Source organism: Nannospalax galili, unplaced genomic scaffold (assembly GCF_000622305.1).
Source record: "Nannospalax galili isolate Female #2095 unplaced genomic scaffold, S.galili_v1.0 scaffold5, whole genome shotgun sequence".
NCBI lineage: Eukaryota > Metazoa > Chordata > Mammalia > Rodentia > Spalacidae > Nannospalax > Nannospalax galili.
In genome coordinates, this window is record NW_008353126.1 from 2516402 (window position 1) to 2531580 (window position 15179).

Sequence of the window (15179 nt, forward strand, 5' to 3'; positions counted from 1 at the left end):
AGAGATGCAGGGATGGTTCAATATACATAAGTCAATAAACGTCATAATTCATACAAATGGGCTCAAAGACAAGACCACATGGTCATCTCAATAGATGCAGAGAAGGCCTTTGACAAAATTCAACATGCGTTTATGTTCAAAGTCCTAGAGGGAATTTGACTGGAGGGAACATACTTTAACATAATTAAAGCCATATATAACAAGCCCACAGCCAACATCATTCTAAATAAATTCCTTTTTACAGATGATATGATATTATATCTAAGGGATGCCAAAAATTCCACCCAAAAACTCCTAGAAATTATTAACACGTTCAGTAAAGTGGCAGGTTACAAAATTAACCTACAAAAGCCTATAGCCTTTCTGTATAGCAATAACAAGCAATCAGAGAAAGAGCACATGGAAACACTCCCCTTCACAATAGCTGCAAAAAAAAATAAAACATCTCGGAATAAATCTGACCAAAGACATTAAAGAGATCTACAATGAAAATTTTAAATCTTTAAAGAAAGAAATCGAGGAAGACATCAGAAGATGGAAGGTCCCCCCATGCTCATGGATTGGAAGAATTAATATTATGAAAATGACCATCCTACCAAAAGTCATATATAAATTCAATGCAATGCCAATCAAAATCTTGATGACATTTTTCACAGAATTGGAAAAAACTATCCTAAGTTTCATATGGAAGCACAAAAGACCTCGGATCGTTTATTTTTGTTCACCAGAAAGTGTGGATATGAAGGTTGATACACAGAATTGTATTAGGCAGATTTGTTTCTAAAGCAAGTGGTTTTACAGAGTTTTCATGGCTAACTATAATTTGACAACTGCTTACAATTCTGTTGTTACATGGAATTTGAAAAGTAGATTTCTTATTTTAGCCAGGCATGGTGGCACATGCCTTTAGTCCCAGCACTTGGGAGGTAGAGGCCAGGCTGGTCTCCATAGCAAGTTCCAGACCAGCTGTGGGTACAGAAAAGATTTTAAAAGAAAAAAAAAAGGAAAGAAAAGTAGATTTCTTTTTCAGGATGTTTTGTTGATTTCTTCTGCACATGACATGCACGTGTCTGCTGACAGAAAATAAAGCTACATTTAAATAAAATATTGTTTTTAAAATGTGTATTTTAGACCCAAAGCAGCCTTGACAGAACCCTACTTAACTCCCAGAAGGTTAGCACTATTCTGTTTTCTCTATTTGTTTAACCAACAGTAGTGGAGGGTTGTAGTGGATGTTTTTCTTGTTTTACTCATGTTATCTTTCTTTTTAGAAGGCCAGGAATATGTTCATTGTACCAGGCTCTTAAAGAACAAGCATTCTTGCCAACAGATTTGCGAAGGTTCCCTGGGGAATGTTATGAAGGAAGGAAGATTTGTAAACTAGTGATACTCAAGCTGCCACATCCCCTTGGACAGTTGTCTGGGCTGTTGATGGTGTGCACCCTGCAGAGCTAGGCGCTGTCTATGCATATCTCCTGCTGGCTACTAGGAACATAAGAAATGATCTTTTACTCTGGAGCCAAAGATGGGGCAATATAGGAAGTTGTTGGAGGTGCCTAATCCTATTTTATTTATCTAGGAATTCTGAGTATGTGCTTGAAGACTGGGGAGGGGGTGGGGGAGTCATTCCAGCAACTGTAGTTTGCTTTCACCCTTACCAGAGACCTGCACAAACAGGCTTGTCCTGCCTGTCTGCAGTTTCTACTGAGCTGCTCTCTGCTGTCAGGGAGAAGCTCTGGCAAGAAAAAGGAAGGCCCCAAGTTGTAAGGAAAAAGACCCCTTAGAAATAATGAAAAGTCTGTAGTTTGGGGCTGAGAATGAAAAGAACTGGACTGTAGTTTCAATTTTGTCTTTAATTAGCTCCTTGGCTTTTGATAAATTGCTTCCCCTTGCAGATCCTTACGCGAAATAAGAAAGTTGCATACGTTGTTCCCTCTTCCTGCATCTCTCATGTTCTGTACTTGATTATTTGTTGAGGCAGCTACCAAAATTTATAGTGTCCTTTTAAGTAATAGATGTGAACACTACTGCAATTTCCTCTATCTGTGGGCAGTGGGCTTATGGTGCACGGTGGTCTTCACTCATGGGTACTTGGATTTTATTTACTTTTTTATTCTTTGAAAATAAAGTATGAGAGTTTCATACACATGTACAATGAAATAGGATCACATAAACTCCCCATTTCCCCGTGTTCCTCTCAGCACCATCCCCTCCAAATTTTGTGGATTTTTTTTTTTTTTGATAACCCACTAATTCCAATAAGTGCCATTCGTATGTGCATGGTGTGAGTATGGGAAATCTACCAGTGGCCATACCAGCAAAGAAACATGAGTCTCCTTTCCCTTGTAGCTATCAAAGGCCAATAGTTCCTCAGTAAGGAGTGGCACCTAGAGATCATCTACCCCATCTATGCACACGTTTTAACTGGCTTAATCTTGTATAGATCTTTTGCAGGTAACCACAGCTGCTGTGAGTTCCTAAGTGTGACAGCCATGTCACATCCAGAAGACAGCATTTCACAGCACTCCTTCCCATCTTCCAACTCTTACATTCTTTCTGCCTCTTCTTCTGTAATGGTCCCTTTAGCTGAACACAGTCTCTTCTCAGCACTTTGACTAATTATGTGTCTCTTCACTGACTGCAGCTCACTGCGAAAAGAAGCTTCTCTGACCAAGGTTGAGAGCAGCCCAGGTCCTGGGTCAGATCTCTTCCCCTTAAATCTAATAAACACTGAGTTTAGGATCTGTGTCAAATTTTAGGAGAGATACGCATAGTAGGTCTATCAGAATTAGAAAGCTACCGATTTTTTTTCTACTCAAAAACCTAAATATGGATTTAAGCACTTCTCAAAGATTGTTGGAATGAAATTCTGGGAAAAACTTTGAGAAACCAAGAGTTGAAGTTTCATTTGCTTTTCGTTTGTGTGTTAAATGAGTTAGAAACTTATGCCTAGGAATGCTTACTTAGCACAGGAAAACTTCAAGACCCCCTTTCCTTCATCTGTCACTTTACCATAAGTACTAGTGGTTCTTTGGCTGCATTTAGCAGTGCTTCCAACTCAAAGTAGCTTGGGTAATAAGAAAATTATTGATTCACATAACTAAGAACAGAGTAACAATATGCTTCAGAGTCACTTCAGTCTAGTGTAATATGCTCTGGTTTTCTTAGAGTTACCTCAGTTGTACTCTCATTGTGACAAAATAACTAGCGCATGTTTTGCTTTACATTCACATAGAAGTACATTGTCGAAGTTTCTCAATGATTATGCTTTTGACATTTGGGGCCATATAATTCCCTGTTGTGGGATTGTCCTGCACATTGTAGGATGTTCAGCAACTTCATTGACCACTGCCTACTTATACAAGTATCTAAACTGTGATAATCAAACTGTCTCCAGATATTCCAGATGTTACTTGGGTGGGGGTGGTAACAAAACCATCCCAGTTAAGAATCACTGGTCTAAAAGAAGACTGACCAGTTTTAAGTGGTGTATCTTAGGAGGAAATGGGTTTCCTTGAAGACCTCAAACTTTCCCTTCCTGCCTTACTGGCTCAGCCTAGGTCAGTCCCTATTCTGGATTCCATCACTGGTGAGGGGAGTGGAATATCCTTCCGACCAAGCTGGTGCTGACTGACTGAGTCATGAAAAGGGGGAATAGGAACTGAGTAAAAAGTCCAACGGTGTCTTCTGTCATTGTGCTCTAAATTTGCTACTTGTTTTTTCTTCCCCTCAGTGAGGATTATGGAAAGAACTTTAAGGATATTACAAATCTCATCAATAACACCTTCATTCGGACTGAATTTGGCATGGCTATTGGTCCTGAGAACTCTGGAAAGGTGAGACGCATTCCTATTTATGCAAAGTTGGTGCTCCATACCAGGATGTTAGTGTTAGAATGATCCATCCGTTCACAGTTCATTTGTCATTGTTCATTTTAATTGTCAGCTTGACGCAATGAGAATCAATGAGAGATGGTCTAGATCAGGTAGGCCTGGGCATGTCTGTGGGGGGTAGTCTTGATTACATTAATTGATGTGAGAAGACCTCACTCAATATGAGCAGCACCATTCCCTAGGCAGAGGGTCCTGGACAGTACGAGTATAGAGGGAGTTAACACAAGTAGGCATGTGTGCATTTATCTTTCCCTGCTTTGACTATGGATGTGAGCAGCTGCTTCAGATTCCTACTTTCACTTCCACACAATGACGGATTGTGACCTAGAATTGTAAGCCAAATAAACTCATTCTCCCCCTAAAGTTGCTTTCTATCAGGGTATTTTATCACAGCAACAGACAAACTAGGGTAGTGCTTTAGTTTAGTGTTACTATATTTTAAAATTAAATATAGTTTGATACTGTTCATAAAAGAACAGAATTCACAGTTTTGTTTTGTTTGTTTTTTGGTCTGGTTCATGTCCAAGATGCACCAGAAACCTCTATACTTATGTGGCTGTAGTTCAGCATTGTAACATGTGCTCCCTTCAACAGTACTGTAGTCTTTGGGGAAACTGACTAGGGTCAAAATCAGAGACATGATGTGTTGGCTAAATTTGGGTATTTTTTAATAAGACTTAAGACTTGGAGTTCAATAAGTAATGTATTTTTTAAATATTTTATTATTTTATGTGTATGAGTGTATTGCCTGCCTGTATGTGAGTGCACCCATATCATGCAATGTCACAGAGGTCAGAAGAGGGCTTCAGATTCCCCTGGAACTGGAGTTAAGGATGGTTGTAGCCACCATGTGGGTGCTAGAAATTGAACCTGGATCCTCTGCAAGAGCAGTCAGTGCTCTTAACCACTGAGCAATCTCTCCAACTCCCCCCCCCCCCCCAAAGTTTTATAACTCTTCTTTTGGGAACTAAAATTTCCTTAACTAATGCACCAAGAAAATGCTGCAGGAACTTCCCATGCTTTCAAAATATCATTCCTAATTCTGACCATTCTTCTTCCTGGCCAGGTGATATTAACAGCGGAGGTGTCTGGAGGAAGCCGTGGAGGAAGAGTGTTCAGGTCATCAGACTTTGCAAGGAACTTTGTACAGACAGATCTTCCTTTCCACCCTCTGACGCAAATGCTGTATAGTCCTCAGAATTCTGATTACCTTTTAGCCCTCAGCACAGAAGTAAGTCCTGTTGAACTTGGCTTTTCTTTTTCATTATTGTCAAAATATACTTTTTTTGGGGGGGGGGAGTGTTTTTGAGACAGGGTCTCCCTGTAGCCCCAGCTGTCCTGGAACTCACTATGTAGACCAGGCTGGCCTTGAACTCACAGAGATCTGCCTGCCTCTGCCTCCCGAGTGCTGGGATTAAAGGAGTGTGCCACCATGCCCAGCCAAAATATACGTCTTTAAAGAATCCTCTTGGTAATACTTTTACATCAAACTTTTTTCTAAAGTGTCTTTATACATGAAACATAAAACACGATTTTTTGCACTTTTTTCCTATTTGGGCCATGATTTCTCTATACTTCCTATTCCAGGTGTGTATGATATGTAGCTGATTTAGAACTTCTTTTTTTTTGGGGGGGGGTCTTTTTGAGACAGGGTCTCCCTGTAGCCCCAGCTGACCTGGAACTCACTATGTTGACCAGGTTGGCCTCGAACTCAGAGAGCTGCCTGCCTCTGCCTTCCAAGTGCTGGGACTATAGGTGTGTGCCACCATGCCTGGCAATTTAGAACTTTTTAATGAGTCAATTGGAATATCAAACTAGAAGAGAGTTTGAAGTAATTCTTATACTGTAAGGGACAAGCATAAAAAATTGTCGTCTTCCTAAAACTGTCATTGTTACCAGAGGGGGGCGTAGCAGCGGTGGGGGGGGTGTACGACTGAGATGAGCCCCATTGTTTCTGCTCTACATGATATTTCTGCCCCTTCTCCATGGAAGCTGAACTCAGTGAGCTCCTGTTGCAATATAATTGACCTTGACAGACTTGATGTTATTAGTTGCTGCATTTCAAAGTACCACCCACTCACTTGGCTTTATAACACAGTTCATTCCTTCAGTTCATCCCACAGCTGATCCTTCTTGGTCTCTTTCTTATTATTTTTATTCTATGTATATGAGTGTAATGCCTGCATGTACGTAAGTGCACCCAGGTCATGTAATGCTCACAGAGGTCAGAAGAGGGTGTCAGATTCCCCTGGAACTGGAGCTATGGACAGTTGTTAGCCAGGAACCGAACCTGGGTTCTCTGCAAGAGCAGCCACTGCTCTTAACTGATGATCCATCCCTCCAGCCCCTTGGTCTCTTTCTTAAACTCCTTTCAACTTACCATTACATACCTTCAGTTCATTTTACATTGAGCAATCTCTTCTACTGTTTTCCACTTACAATGTGAAGATTCTCAAGTCCTTTACCTATGGCCCTGCTTTCCCATAGAGCATCAGATTCCTATCTTGTTGCCGCAGGTATCTCTAGGTTCAGACCCTCAGACCCAATCCAAAACTGAGCTACTCTGTTCCTCTCACAGGCATGCTCTTCCTGTAACCTTACACTACTTAATGATATACCCACTCTACTCTGCATCTCAACTCCAAATCTGGGGTGATTGACTTACGTACACACACACACCCCGACCTATTGGAAAAGTCGGTTCTATTCTGGCATCAAAATTCTGGCTGATCCCATATCTCAAGGCATGGTTCAAGACCTCGTTAACACTTACTGAACTAATGTCACAGTAGCTCACCCCATGTCCTACCTCTAGTTATGACCCTCTCTGAAATCTTACCTTTCTTGTTCTCATCTGTGGATACTGCCTACAAAAGTGAAGCTGGCTATCATTCCTCTGCTTCAAGTACCCTAGTCCTAAGAGCTCATGTACAGTGCAGACCTGATTCCCAGCCTGGTCTGGAAGGCAGGCTCTCCCAAACTGGCCTCACTCTTCTGATTATTAGCTCTGCATTTTCTCACCTTGTAATTTCTGCACTGTTAATGTCCTTTGGCCTTTAGGTCCCTGAATACCTCATCATGCTTTTTCCCCTCCTTGCCTTTGCTTGTTCTGATCTATCTTTGCTACACTAGCCTTCTTTTGGTTATACCACTCATCCTTTCAGTCAGTGCAGCAGTCTTCAAGAAACTGCCACTGTGCAGTGTACATACACCATGCAGTGGTGAACTTTCTTCCTAGATGTGCCCCTCATTAAATTGAGGGTTCCTCGAGAGTAGGGAGTGCACTGTCTGGTATAGTGCTGGGCACATAGTGGGCACTTATATGTATTTGTTATTTTCTGTAGGAAACTGAATAAGCCTGTGTGTGTGTGTGTGTGTGTGTGTGTGTGTGTGTGTGTGTGTAGAGCTTGGGCAGCTCAGGTGGGAACTCAGTGTGTGTTTTTACTGTCCTGAATGATTGGATGTGAATTATTAAAGATCATGCAAGCAGCTGCACAGGATAAAGCTGGAATTTTGATAAGTCATTTATAATCTTTCAGAATGGCCTGTGGTTGTCCAAGAATTTTGGGGGAAAATGGGAAGAAATCCACAAAGCAGTGTGCTTGGCCAAATGGTGAGTAACAGAGACTCCATCTGTGCAGAGCCCTAAACTTTCCTGATAGTGCTGCCAAAAGTCACATGAATAAATATTGAGTGCTTACTATGTGCCAAGTACTCTTCAGGGTACCATAAGGGAGAGAGGACTGTATCACAGACCTTGCCCTGAAGGAACTTCTAATGTGCTGGAAAAGAGGGTTTAGTCTCGCTAAATGTTGTCCCATAAAGCACTCAGTGACTGCTGCCTGCAAAAGGTTTATTCTCCACAGCTAGTGCCATCAATTGGAACATAAAATACAACTTTAATTTGGGGATTTAAATGCTTCTCTGCACCCAGGTTTACACTCCCTGTCTAGCACTGCATTTCAGTTGCCTAGAACATGGTAAGAACTCAGGAAGAAAGCACGCCTTTCTCCTGGCAGCGTGCCTGGCGTCTGGAGTGCCTGCTTAAAGACACCACAGCAGAGAAGGCGCTGACTAAGGAGCCAGTTCACCTTTGTTCCAGCCTGGCTCTCCTGCTAACTGGTGGCTTAGCCTCTCTGGGCTTCCGTTTCCCCCTTGGCAGAAGGAGGTCTCTTTGGGGAGTGTGGAGGATAGTAAAGCAAGAGTTGAATTAATAGCCTTCGTACCTCCCAGATTCCTATTAGGCTCAGATACTTGTTCCTGAGTCTCTTTCTTCTTTTCCTCTGACTAATTTCAACAAATCTATTAATCTGTTTTTCCAGTTTGTAGCAGATTGCTGCCAGAGTTGAGCTCTGGGGCTGCTACCTCAGGCACGTGACAGCTTTAGAATTACAGCCTGAGAGCTGGAAGTGGGCAGAAAAGCTATGAAAAAAGATGAAACTCAGAACATTGATCTTGTGCTACATCAAGAAAGGACACATACTTCAGTAACATCTGGGAGAACACTGAATTACAGTTTAATATGATTAATAGGGATGACCCGAAATCACAAGTTTAATGCACTTAGAGAACTGGAAAAAATAAATCATGCATGTTTGAAATATATCTCCTAAAAGTAGTTAAAATGCTAGATATGTTATTTAAATAAGTAGGTCTTTTCCAGAAATGTTTGTTAAATGAAGTTTTTAGAGCATTACTGTGCTACCCATGCAATCTGATTTTGAGTATTTTAATCAGTGCTATTTGTTCTGTATAGGACTAAGTGGGAAGGATGTAAGTCTTATGGTAATTAAATTAGCAAATTATTTTACTTCTAATGGACTTAAAATATGTAGAACATGTTTATGACTGTGGTAGTCTTAATCATTAAAACTTATCTTTACCGGGGCTGAAGAGATGGCTCAGCCTGTTAAAAGCACTGGCTGCTTTTGCAGAGAACCTGGGTTTGTTCCCAGCACCACATGGTGGCTAACAACCTTCTATAACTCCAGTTTCAGAGGATCCAACACCCTCTTCTGACCTCCATGAGCACTGCATGACACAGGTGCACTTACATTGCAGGCAAAATACTCATATGCATAAAATTAAAATAAAATTTTTTTAAAAACCTTATCTGACTGGAGAGATACTCAGCAGTTAAGAACACTGGTTGTTCTTGCAGAAGACCCGGGTTCGAATCCCAGCACCCACATGGTAACTAACAACTGTCTGTAACTCCAGTCCCAGAGGATCCGACAGCCTCTTCTGACCTCTGCGGGCATTGCACGACACGGGTGCACTTACCTACGTGCAGGCAATACACGCGTACACATAAAATAAAAAATAAAATAAAAAATCTTATCTTTACAATGAAGAGGTTATTTTTCAATGGTATTGTATTTATATACTACACAAGATCCTTTATTTATAACACATTGTTTAGCTCTAAATTCAAGATAGCTGAGCTACTGCTACTCATAACTTAACATTGAGAACTTTGATCTCTAGGAATTTACAGCAAAAAATTCTGCAAAAGCATACTGAAGCCTGAGACTTTTTGCTGCTGGTAACCTATCAGTACTATCATGGTCTAGATCTAGTTCCCTGCAAACTGCCTTTCCAGGTTACATTTTAAATAATTCAACCTCTGACCTACTTGTCTATTTGAGATAAAAGAACTAAATTATTTAGCGCATAAAAGTCATTGAGTTAAATTCAGATGAAAAACCACAAAACAGAAAGCTTAGTAGCTAACCTGAGGAAGCCAGTTAGTGCAGCAGGAGCATTAAGGTGCATACTGTAAAATTAAAAGAACTGACTAGGTGACAGATGAATGGCAGCTGATTAGTGTAGTATATCATGGTGCACAGGAGAGGGATTCCATTAGGCCCTGTGGTCATTAGAACCAGGATTCTCAACCTCATACTAGCAGCATGTTGGGCTGGGTAAGTTATTACTGAAGGAGCTGTTCTGAGCATTGTGGGATGTTTAGCAGCATCACTGCCCTGTATCCACCAGATGCCAGGAGTAACTCCTGCCTTTCCTTCCCTCAACCTGTTGTGACAACCAAAAAATATCTCCAGACATGGGTCAACACAGAGGAATCACTTCCTCCATGCTTCCAAGCGAAGCCAACCATGGTCGAGTAGGACCTTTGACTTATCTTCATATAGGCAGAACTGGTAAAAGAAAAGAGCCAGGGGCTCCTCCCAAGCCCATGTGACCCCTGAGGAACAGATCCTCAAACGACCTTAAGAGTAAAAATAAATCGGTTTATCTGTACCAACTATATGGCCTTAAACACCCAAAAGGAAAGTATAACCAAAGATTAAATGGGCCAACATAACTTCATAAGAGTCCATATGCATAGCTAAAGGCTACATAACAAGCAACAATGCCAGACAGGCAGTACCTTCTTTTGAGTTGTTGGCCAGGGTGGCCCATGGGACTCCCAGATAGTAATGCAGCACAGAACTAGGAAAATGAACAGCAGACCCCAGTCTTATCCAAAGGAATATAGATAACTGATTACCACTAGATGAGAAACAGCTCACCTTCCTAAAACTCTAGATAGGCTGACTAGATTCACCAGAAGGGCAAGTAGTGGGGATTGGCTGGGGGTGCTGACAACACAGCAGACAGTAGCAGGGATATCAGAGTATAAGGGCTCTAGTGGGGGGAGGGAGGCTATGGGAGGATGCTACCTGGGAAGTGGGTATATAAATAAATAAAAAAGAAAGAAAGAAAAAATAATAATTCTTTAAAAAAAAACCAAAAATCTCCAGACATTGCCAAGTGTCCCCTGAGAGGCAGAATTTCCTGCTCTTGAGAACCCTCTGCTCTAGAATATCACAGCAAAAAAGCCTTCCAGTTAGAGTGACAAGGAAAGGATTATAGGAGAGCTAGTTTTTTAAGTTGGTGCTGGAAGGTTGTAAGGTTATGGTTTAGTGACATGAGAGAAAAGCATTTTGGAGGGAAAATAGTATGACACACGAAACAGAACTAGAGAGTGTTAAGTATATCAGTTTGATGGGCTGGAAAAGTCCTCACAGTGAAGAGTCAACTGTGGAAGAGAAAGGGGCCCCAACGGTGGGGTGCTCAACCAGTGGGCCATGGGAGAAGGATGCGCAGCTGTGAGAAGGCCATGCCAGCTGGATGTTGCCTGTGGACGGGGCCTTCTCCACACACCAGGGACTTTGTGGCTAGGATGACACAGTCTCTTAACAGTCTTAATCCATTTCTTATTCTGTCTTTGCCTCTTTGTAGGGGATCAGAAAACATCATCTATTTTACCACCTATGCGAATGGCTCCTGCAGTAAGTATATTTTAATGCCAGAAAAGAGTGTCCTGCTGTCCATTCATGGTAGAATATTCTGGCCTGTAAGTGGTAGAAACAAAAGGTCTTCCTATCCTTCAATAGTTAGAGATAGCTGTTAATGATTTTTAAAATCTTGAAAGTACTACCAAATCACTACCACCATGCCCAGATCAATAAAAATATAACTAGGCATGGAGACCATATATTACTTCTTAGCAGTTACACCAATCCAACTGGTGCTGGCACCAAATGCCTGACAGAAGCAACTTAGGGAAGAGTGGTTCACTGTGGCTCACAGTTCAGAGGGTACAATCCATCATGGTAGAGGAAGTATGGGGGTTGAAGTAGTTCTGTCCATGGCAGTGGGAGCTTGGGGCATGACTTCTTTATATCTTGGTGTATCAGGAAGCAGAGAGCTCAGGCCAAGAACCAGAAACAGAGATCACCTTCAAGGCTTACCTCCGAGTGACCCACTTTCGCTAGCTAGGCCACAGTCTCAAAAGTTCCATAACCTCTCAAACAGTGCCACCAACTAAGGACCAGGTATTCAACACTTGAGCCTGTAGAGGACATTGCACATTTAGACCATAACATTCTTCCACTGCCCCCCGATAGGTTCATGCCCATCTTATAATACAAATAACATTCAGTTCAACTTCAAAATCTCCATTGTCATGTTTTTCTTTTTAAAAAATATTTTTATTTTATACATATGATTGTTTTGTCCTTATATATTAGGTGCACCACATATGTGCAATGCCCTCATGGAGGCTAGAAAAGGGCATAGGATACCCTGGAACTGGAGTTATGAGGATTGTTAGTTACCAGATGGATGCTAGGAACTGAACCCAGGTTCTCTGCAAAAGCAGACATTGCTCTTCACCACCATGCCACCTCTCTAGCCCCAGCACTCTCTTTCTAAAACAAAGTTTTTTAAATGACTTCATATCTTTTGCCCCAGAGTCTGTGTTGGTGAGATCTTGCCCTTAACAACACCTTTCCTGTTGTCCTCATGCAAAGTGCTTGCTTTTCTTTAATTACACTAGTCTCTCTGTAACAATTACAACCGCCTTGTCTTACCTGCCTCATCTGCAACTTTAAACATGCTCCTGTTCCTTTCCTCAGCAAACTGCACATTTTCCACACCTTTTTCATCCACCTTTTCCTTTGAATTCTCACTGTAAACCTGACTAAACACAGTGAGCAGTAACTATGGTGCATGTCATGCTGTGTGGAGATCTCTGCCAAATAAATTGGTCCATTATTTTTAATTCAGCCTCACTCAAAATTTTGGGACATAGGCAATGTTTAGCCAGATTCTTTTTCCAGAATGTAACGTGAATGACCTCTAGCCTAATTCTCAATACAGACCTTGTTGCATATTTAAAGTCATGAGCCTTGCCTTCACTATCTATAGTTCTCTCAGCATTCTGACCTTCATGAGCTCTCACTAGAATGGCCCATTAAGCTGTGCTTTGTAGCATTGTGCTGCTTCTCTACCCACAGTTCCAAACTTGGACATTCCTTCTACAAGCCAGTTCTGGAAGCCCAAGACCACATGATCAAGCATATCCAAGCAAGGAAGCTGTGTAATAAATACTTTTCTCATCGCTGACCAAATACTGACAGAAGCAACTTAATGGAAGAGAGGCTTATTATAGCGTTTAGTTTGAAGGGTGAAGAGAGAATAGCTGCTCCTGGCAGTGGGAGTGTGTGGCACTACTTGTCCATATCTTAGTAGATCAGGAAGCAGAGAGCTTGGTCCAGAACCAGAAGTATATACCATCTTCAAGTCCTGTCCCTTAGTGACCCACTTCTGTTAGTCACAGCTCCAAAGATTCCTTAACTCCCAAAACAGCACCAACCATTTAAACTCAAGAACCTGTGGGGGATATTTTGCATTCAAACCATAACAGCAGAATATTAATTAGATAAAGCAAATGCTGGACTCTAAACAATAGCAAATTGACTTGTGTAGTGGTTTGCTTAGGAGTTTCTGCAAAGGAGCATGCATTGTTTTCATGTTGGCTAAACTATTAGCCTCCCAATCCATGCTGCAAACACAGAAAGTAAAATCTTTTTTTTTGGTTAGCCCCAGCTGTCCTGGAACTCACTATGTAGACCAGCCTGGCCTTGAACTCACAGAGCTCCTTCTGCCTCTGCCTCCCAAGTGCTGGGATTAAAGGCATGCACCATTCATGCAGCAAATGTCTATTTGCTGTTGGCTAAACACAAGTCTAAAGATAGAGAGGACAAAACACCCAGGATCTGCTCTCATGGAATATAGATTTGAGTAAGGGTGTTAGATGACAAATGAGAAAACCAGACCGTCACTCAAAATAGAGTAAGACAATTTTAAAGCATACCATGAAGAGAGTATAAAGGAATCTGCCACTGCTGTTTAATGTAACACTGTGTTTGAATCCTGAGAACTCCATAAACCCTCACATATATAAAATCCAAGCACAAATTCCCTGTATCTGATGCTATATCTCATTTACACTATCACTTGATCAATAGGCACTGGATTAAAAATGCTTTTCTGGGAGATCTTGCAGAGGACCCAGATTTGGGTCCCAGTATCCACATGGTGGCTTACGTCCAGTGTCCTCTTCTGGCTTCTGTGGGCACTGCATGTACATGGTGTACTTATATACAGGCAAAACATTCATACACATAAAATGAAAACTTTTTTAAAAAATGCTTTTTTGTATTAAAATAAAAACAATTCTGAAGCAGCTGTTTTGAACTAGGCTTACCAGTAAGTGAAATTTTAATTAATATTTGTCTTGTTTAAGAAGCTGACCTTGGAGCCCTGGAATTACGGAGAACTTCAGACTTAGGAAAAACCTTCAAAACCATTGGCATGAAAATCTATTCATTTGGTCTTGGAGGACGTTTCCTTTTTGCCTCTGTGATGGCTGATAAAGTGAGTATTTCCCTCTATGGGGTCTGATATACCTCGTATAGGTCCCTTTTACTGCATAGTCCTAACAGAATGTCCTGTATTTTTGAAATTAACTTTTTTACATTTATTTATTTTGTATGTGCACAGTGTATGTGTTGAGGGCCATGGTGGTGTGGAGGTCAGAGGACAACTTTCAGAAGTCACTTATCTCCTTCCATCATGTAGAAACTGGAGGTTGGACTCAAGTTGTCAGCTTTGATGGAAAGCACCTTCTTGCCAGCCCTGCAATTTTTAAGTGTTTTATTATTTTTTATCTTTATTTTTGTGTGTATGATTGTATTGCCTGCATGTAAGTACATCCATGTAGTGCAGTTCCCACAGCAATCAGAAGAGGGCGTCAGATTCCCCTGGAACTGGAGTTTGTCAACCATCACGTGGGTGCTGGGAAACGAACCTGGGCCCTCTGCAAGAGCAGCCAGTGTTCTTAAGCACTGAACCATCTCCAGCCCTGAGCCCTGCAATTTTTAATATCACAGAAAAATTTTAGAATGATTCTGTCTACAGAAGCTAACTGACCCTCAGGGGCTACTGCATACTTTAGCCTTCTGTGTATGAATTCTAGTCTTGCATTTTTGGACTTGTATAGACCCAATGTTTGGTTTTACTCACATGGATATCTGAGAGAGAAAAGATGATTGATGATAGATAGATAGATAGATAGATAGATAGATAGATAGATAGATAGATAGATAGATAGATAGATAGATAGATAGATAGATAGATAGATAGATAGATAGATAGATAGATAGATAGATAGATAGATAGATAGATAGATAGATAGATAGATAGATAGATAGATAGATAGATAGATAGATAGATAGATAGATAGATAGATAGATAGATAGATAGATAGATAGATAGATAGATAGATAGATAGATAGATAGATAGATAGATAGATAGATAGATAGATAGATAGATAGATAGATAGATAGATAGATAGATAGATAGATAGATAGATAGATAGATAGATAGATGATAGAGATAGATGATTGATAGATAGATAGATGATAGATTGATGA

The 15179-nt window shown here is 41.0% G+C and overlaps 1 protein-coding gene across 1 annotated transcript in view; it reads left to right on the plus strand.

Annotated features, from left to right (window-relative positions):
• The window catches only part of Sort1 (sortilin 1), a 76472-nt gene that overhangs the window by 23016 nt on the left and 38277 nt on the right, over positions 1 to 15179 (plus strand). Inside the window, exons 4-8 of the mRNA XM_008850438.2 lie at positions 3734 to 3836; positions 4960 to 5124; positions 7433 to 7506; positions 11139 to 11188; positions 13990 to 14120. Of these exons, the coding sequence (XP_008848660.1) occupies positions 3734 to 3836; positions 4960 to 5124; positions 7433 to 7506; positions 11139 to 11188; positions 13990 to 14120 (523 nt within the window). The remainder of the gene's footprint in view (positions 1 to 3733; positions 3837 to 4959; positions 5125 to 7432; positions 7507 to 11138; positions 11189 to 13989; positions 14121 to 15179) is intronic.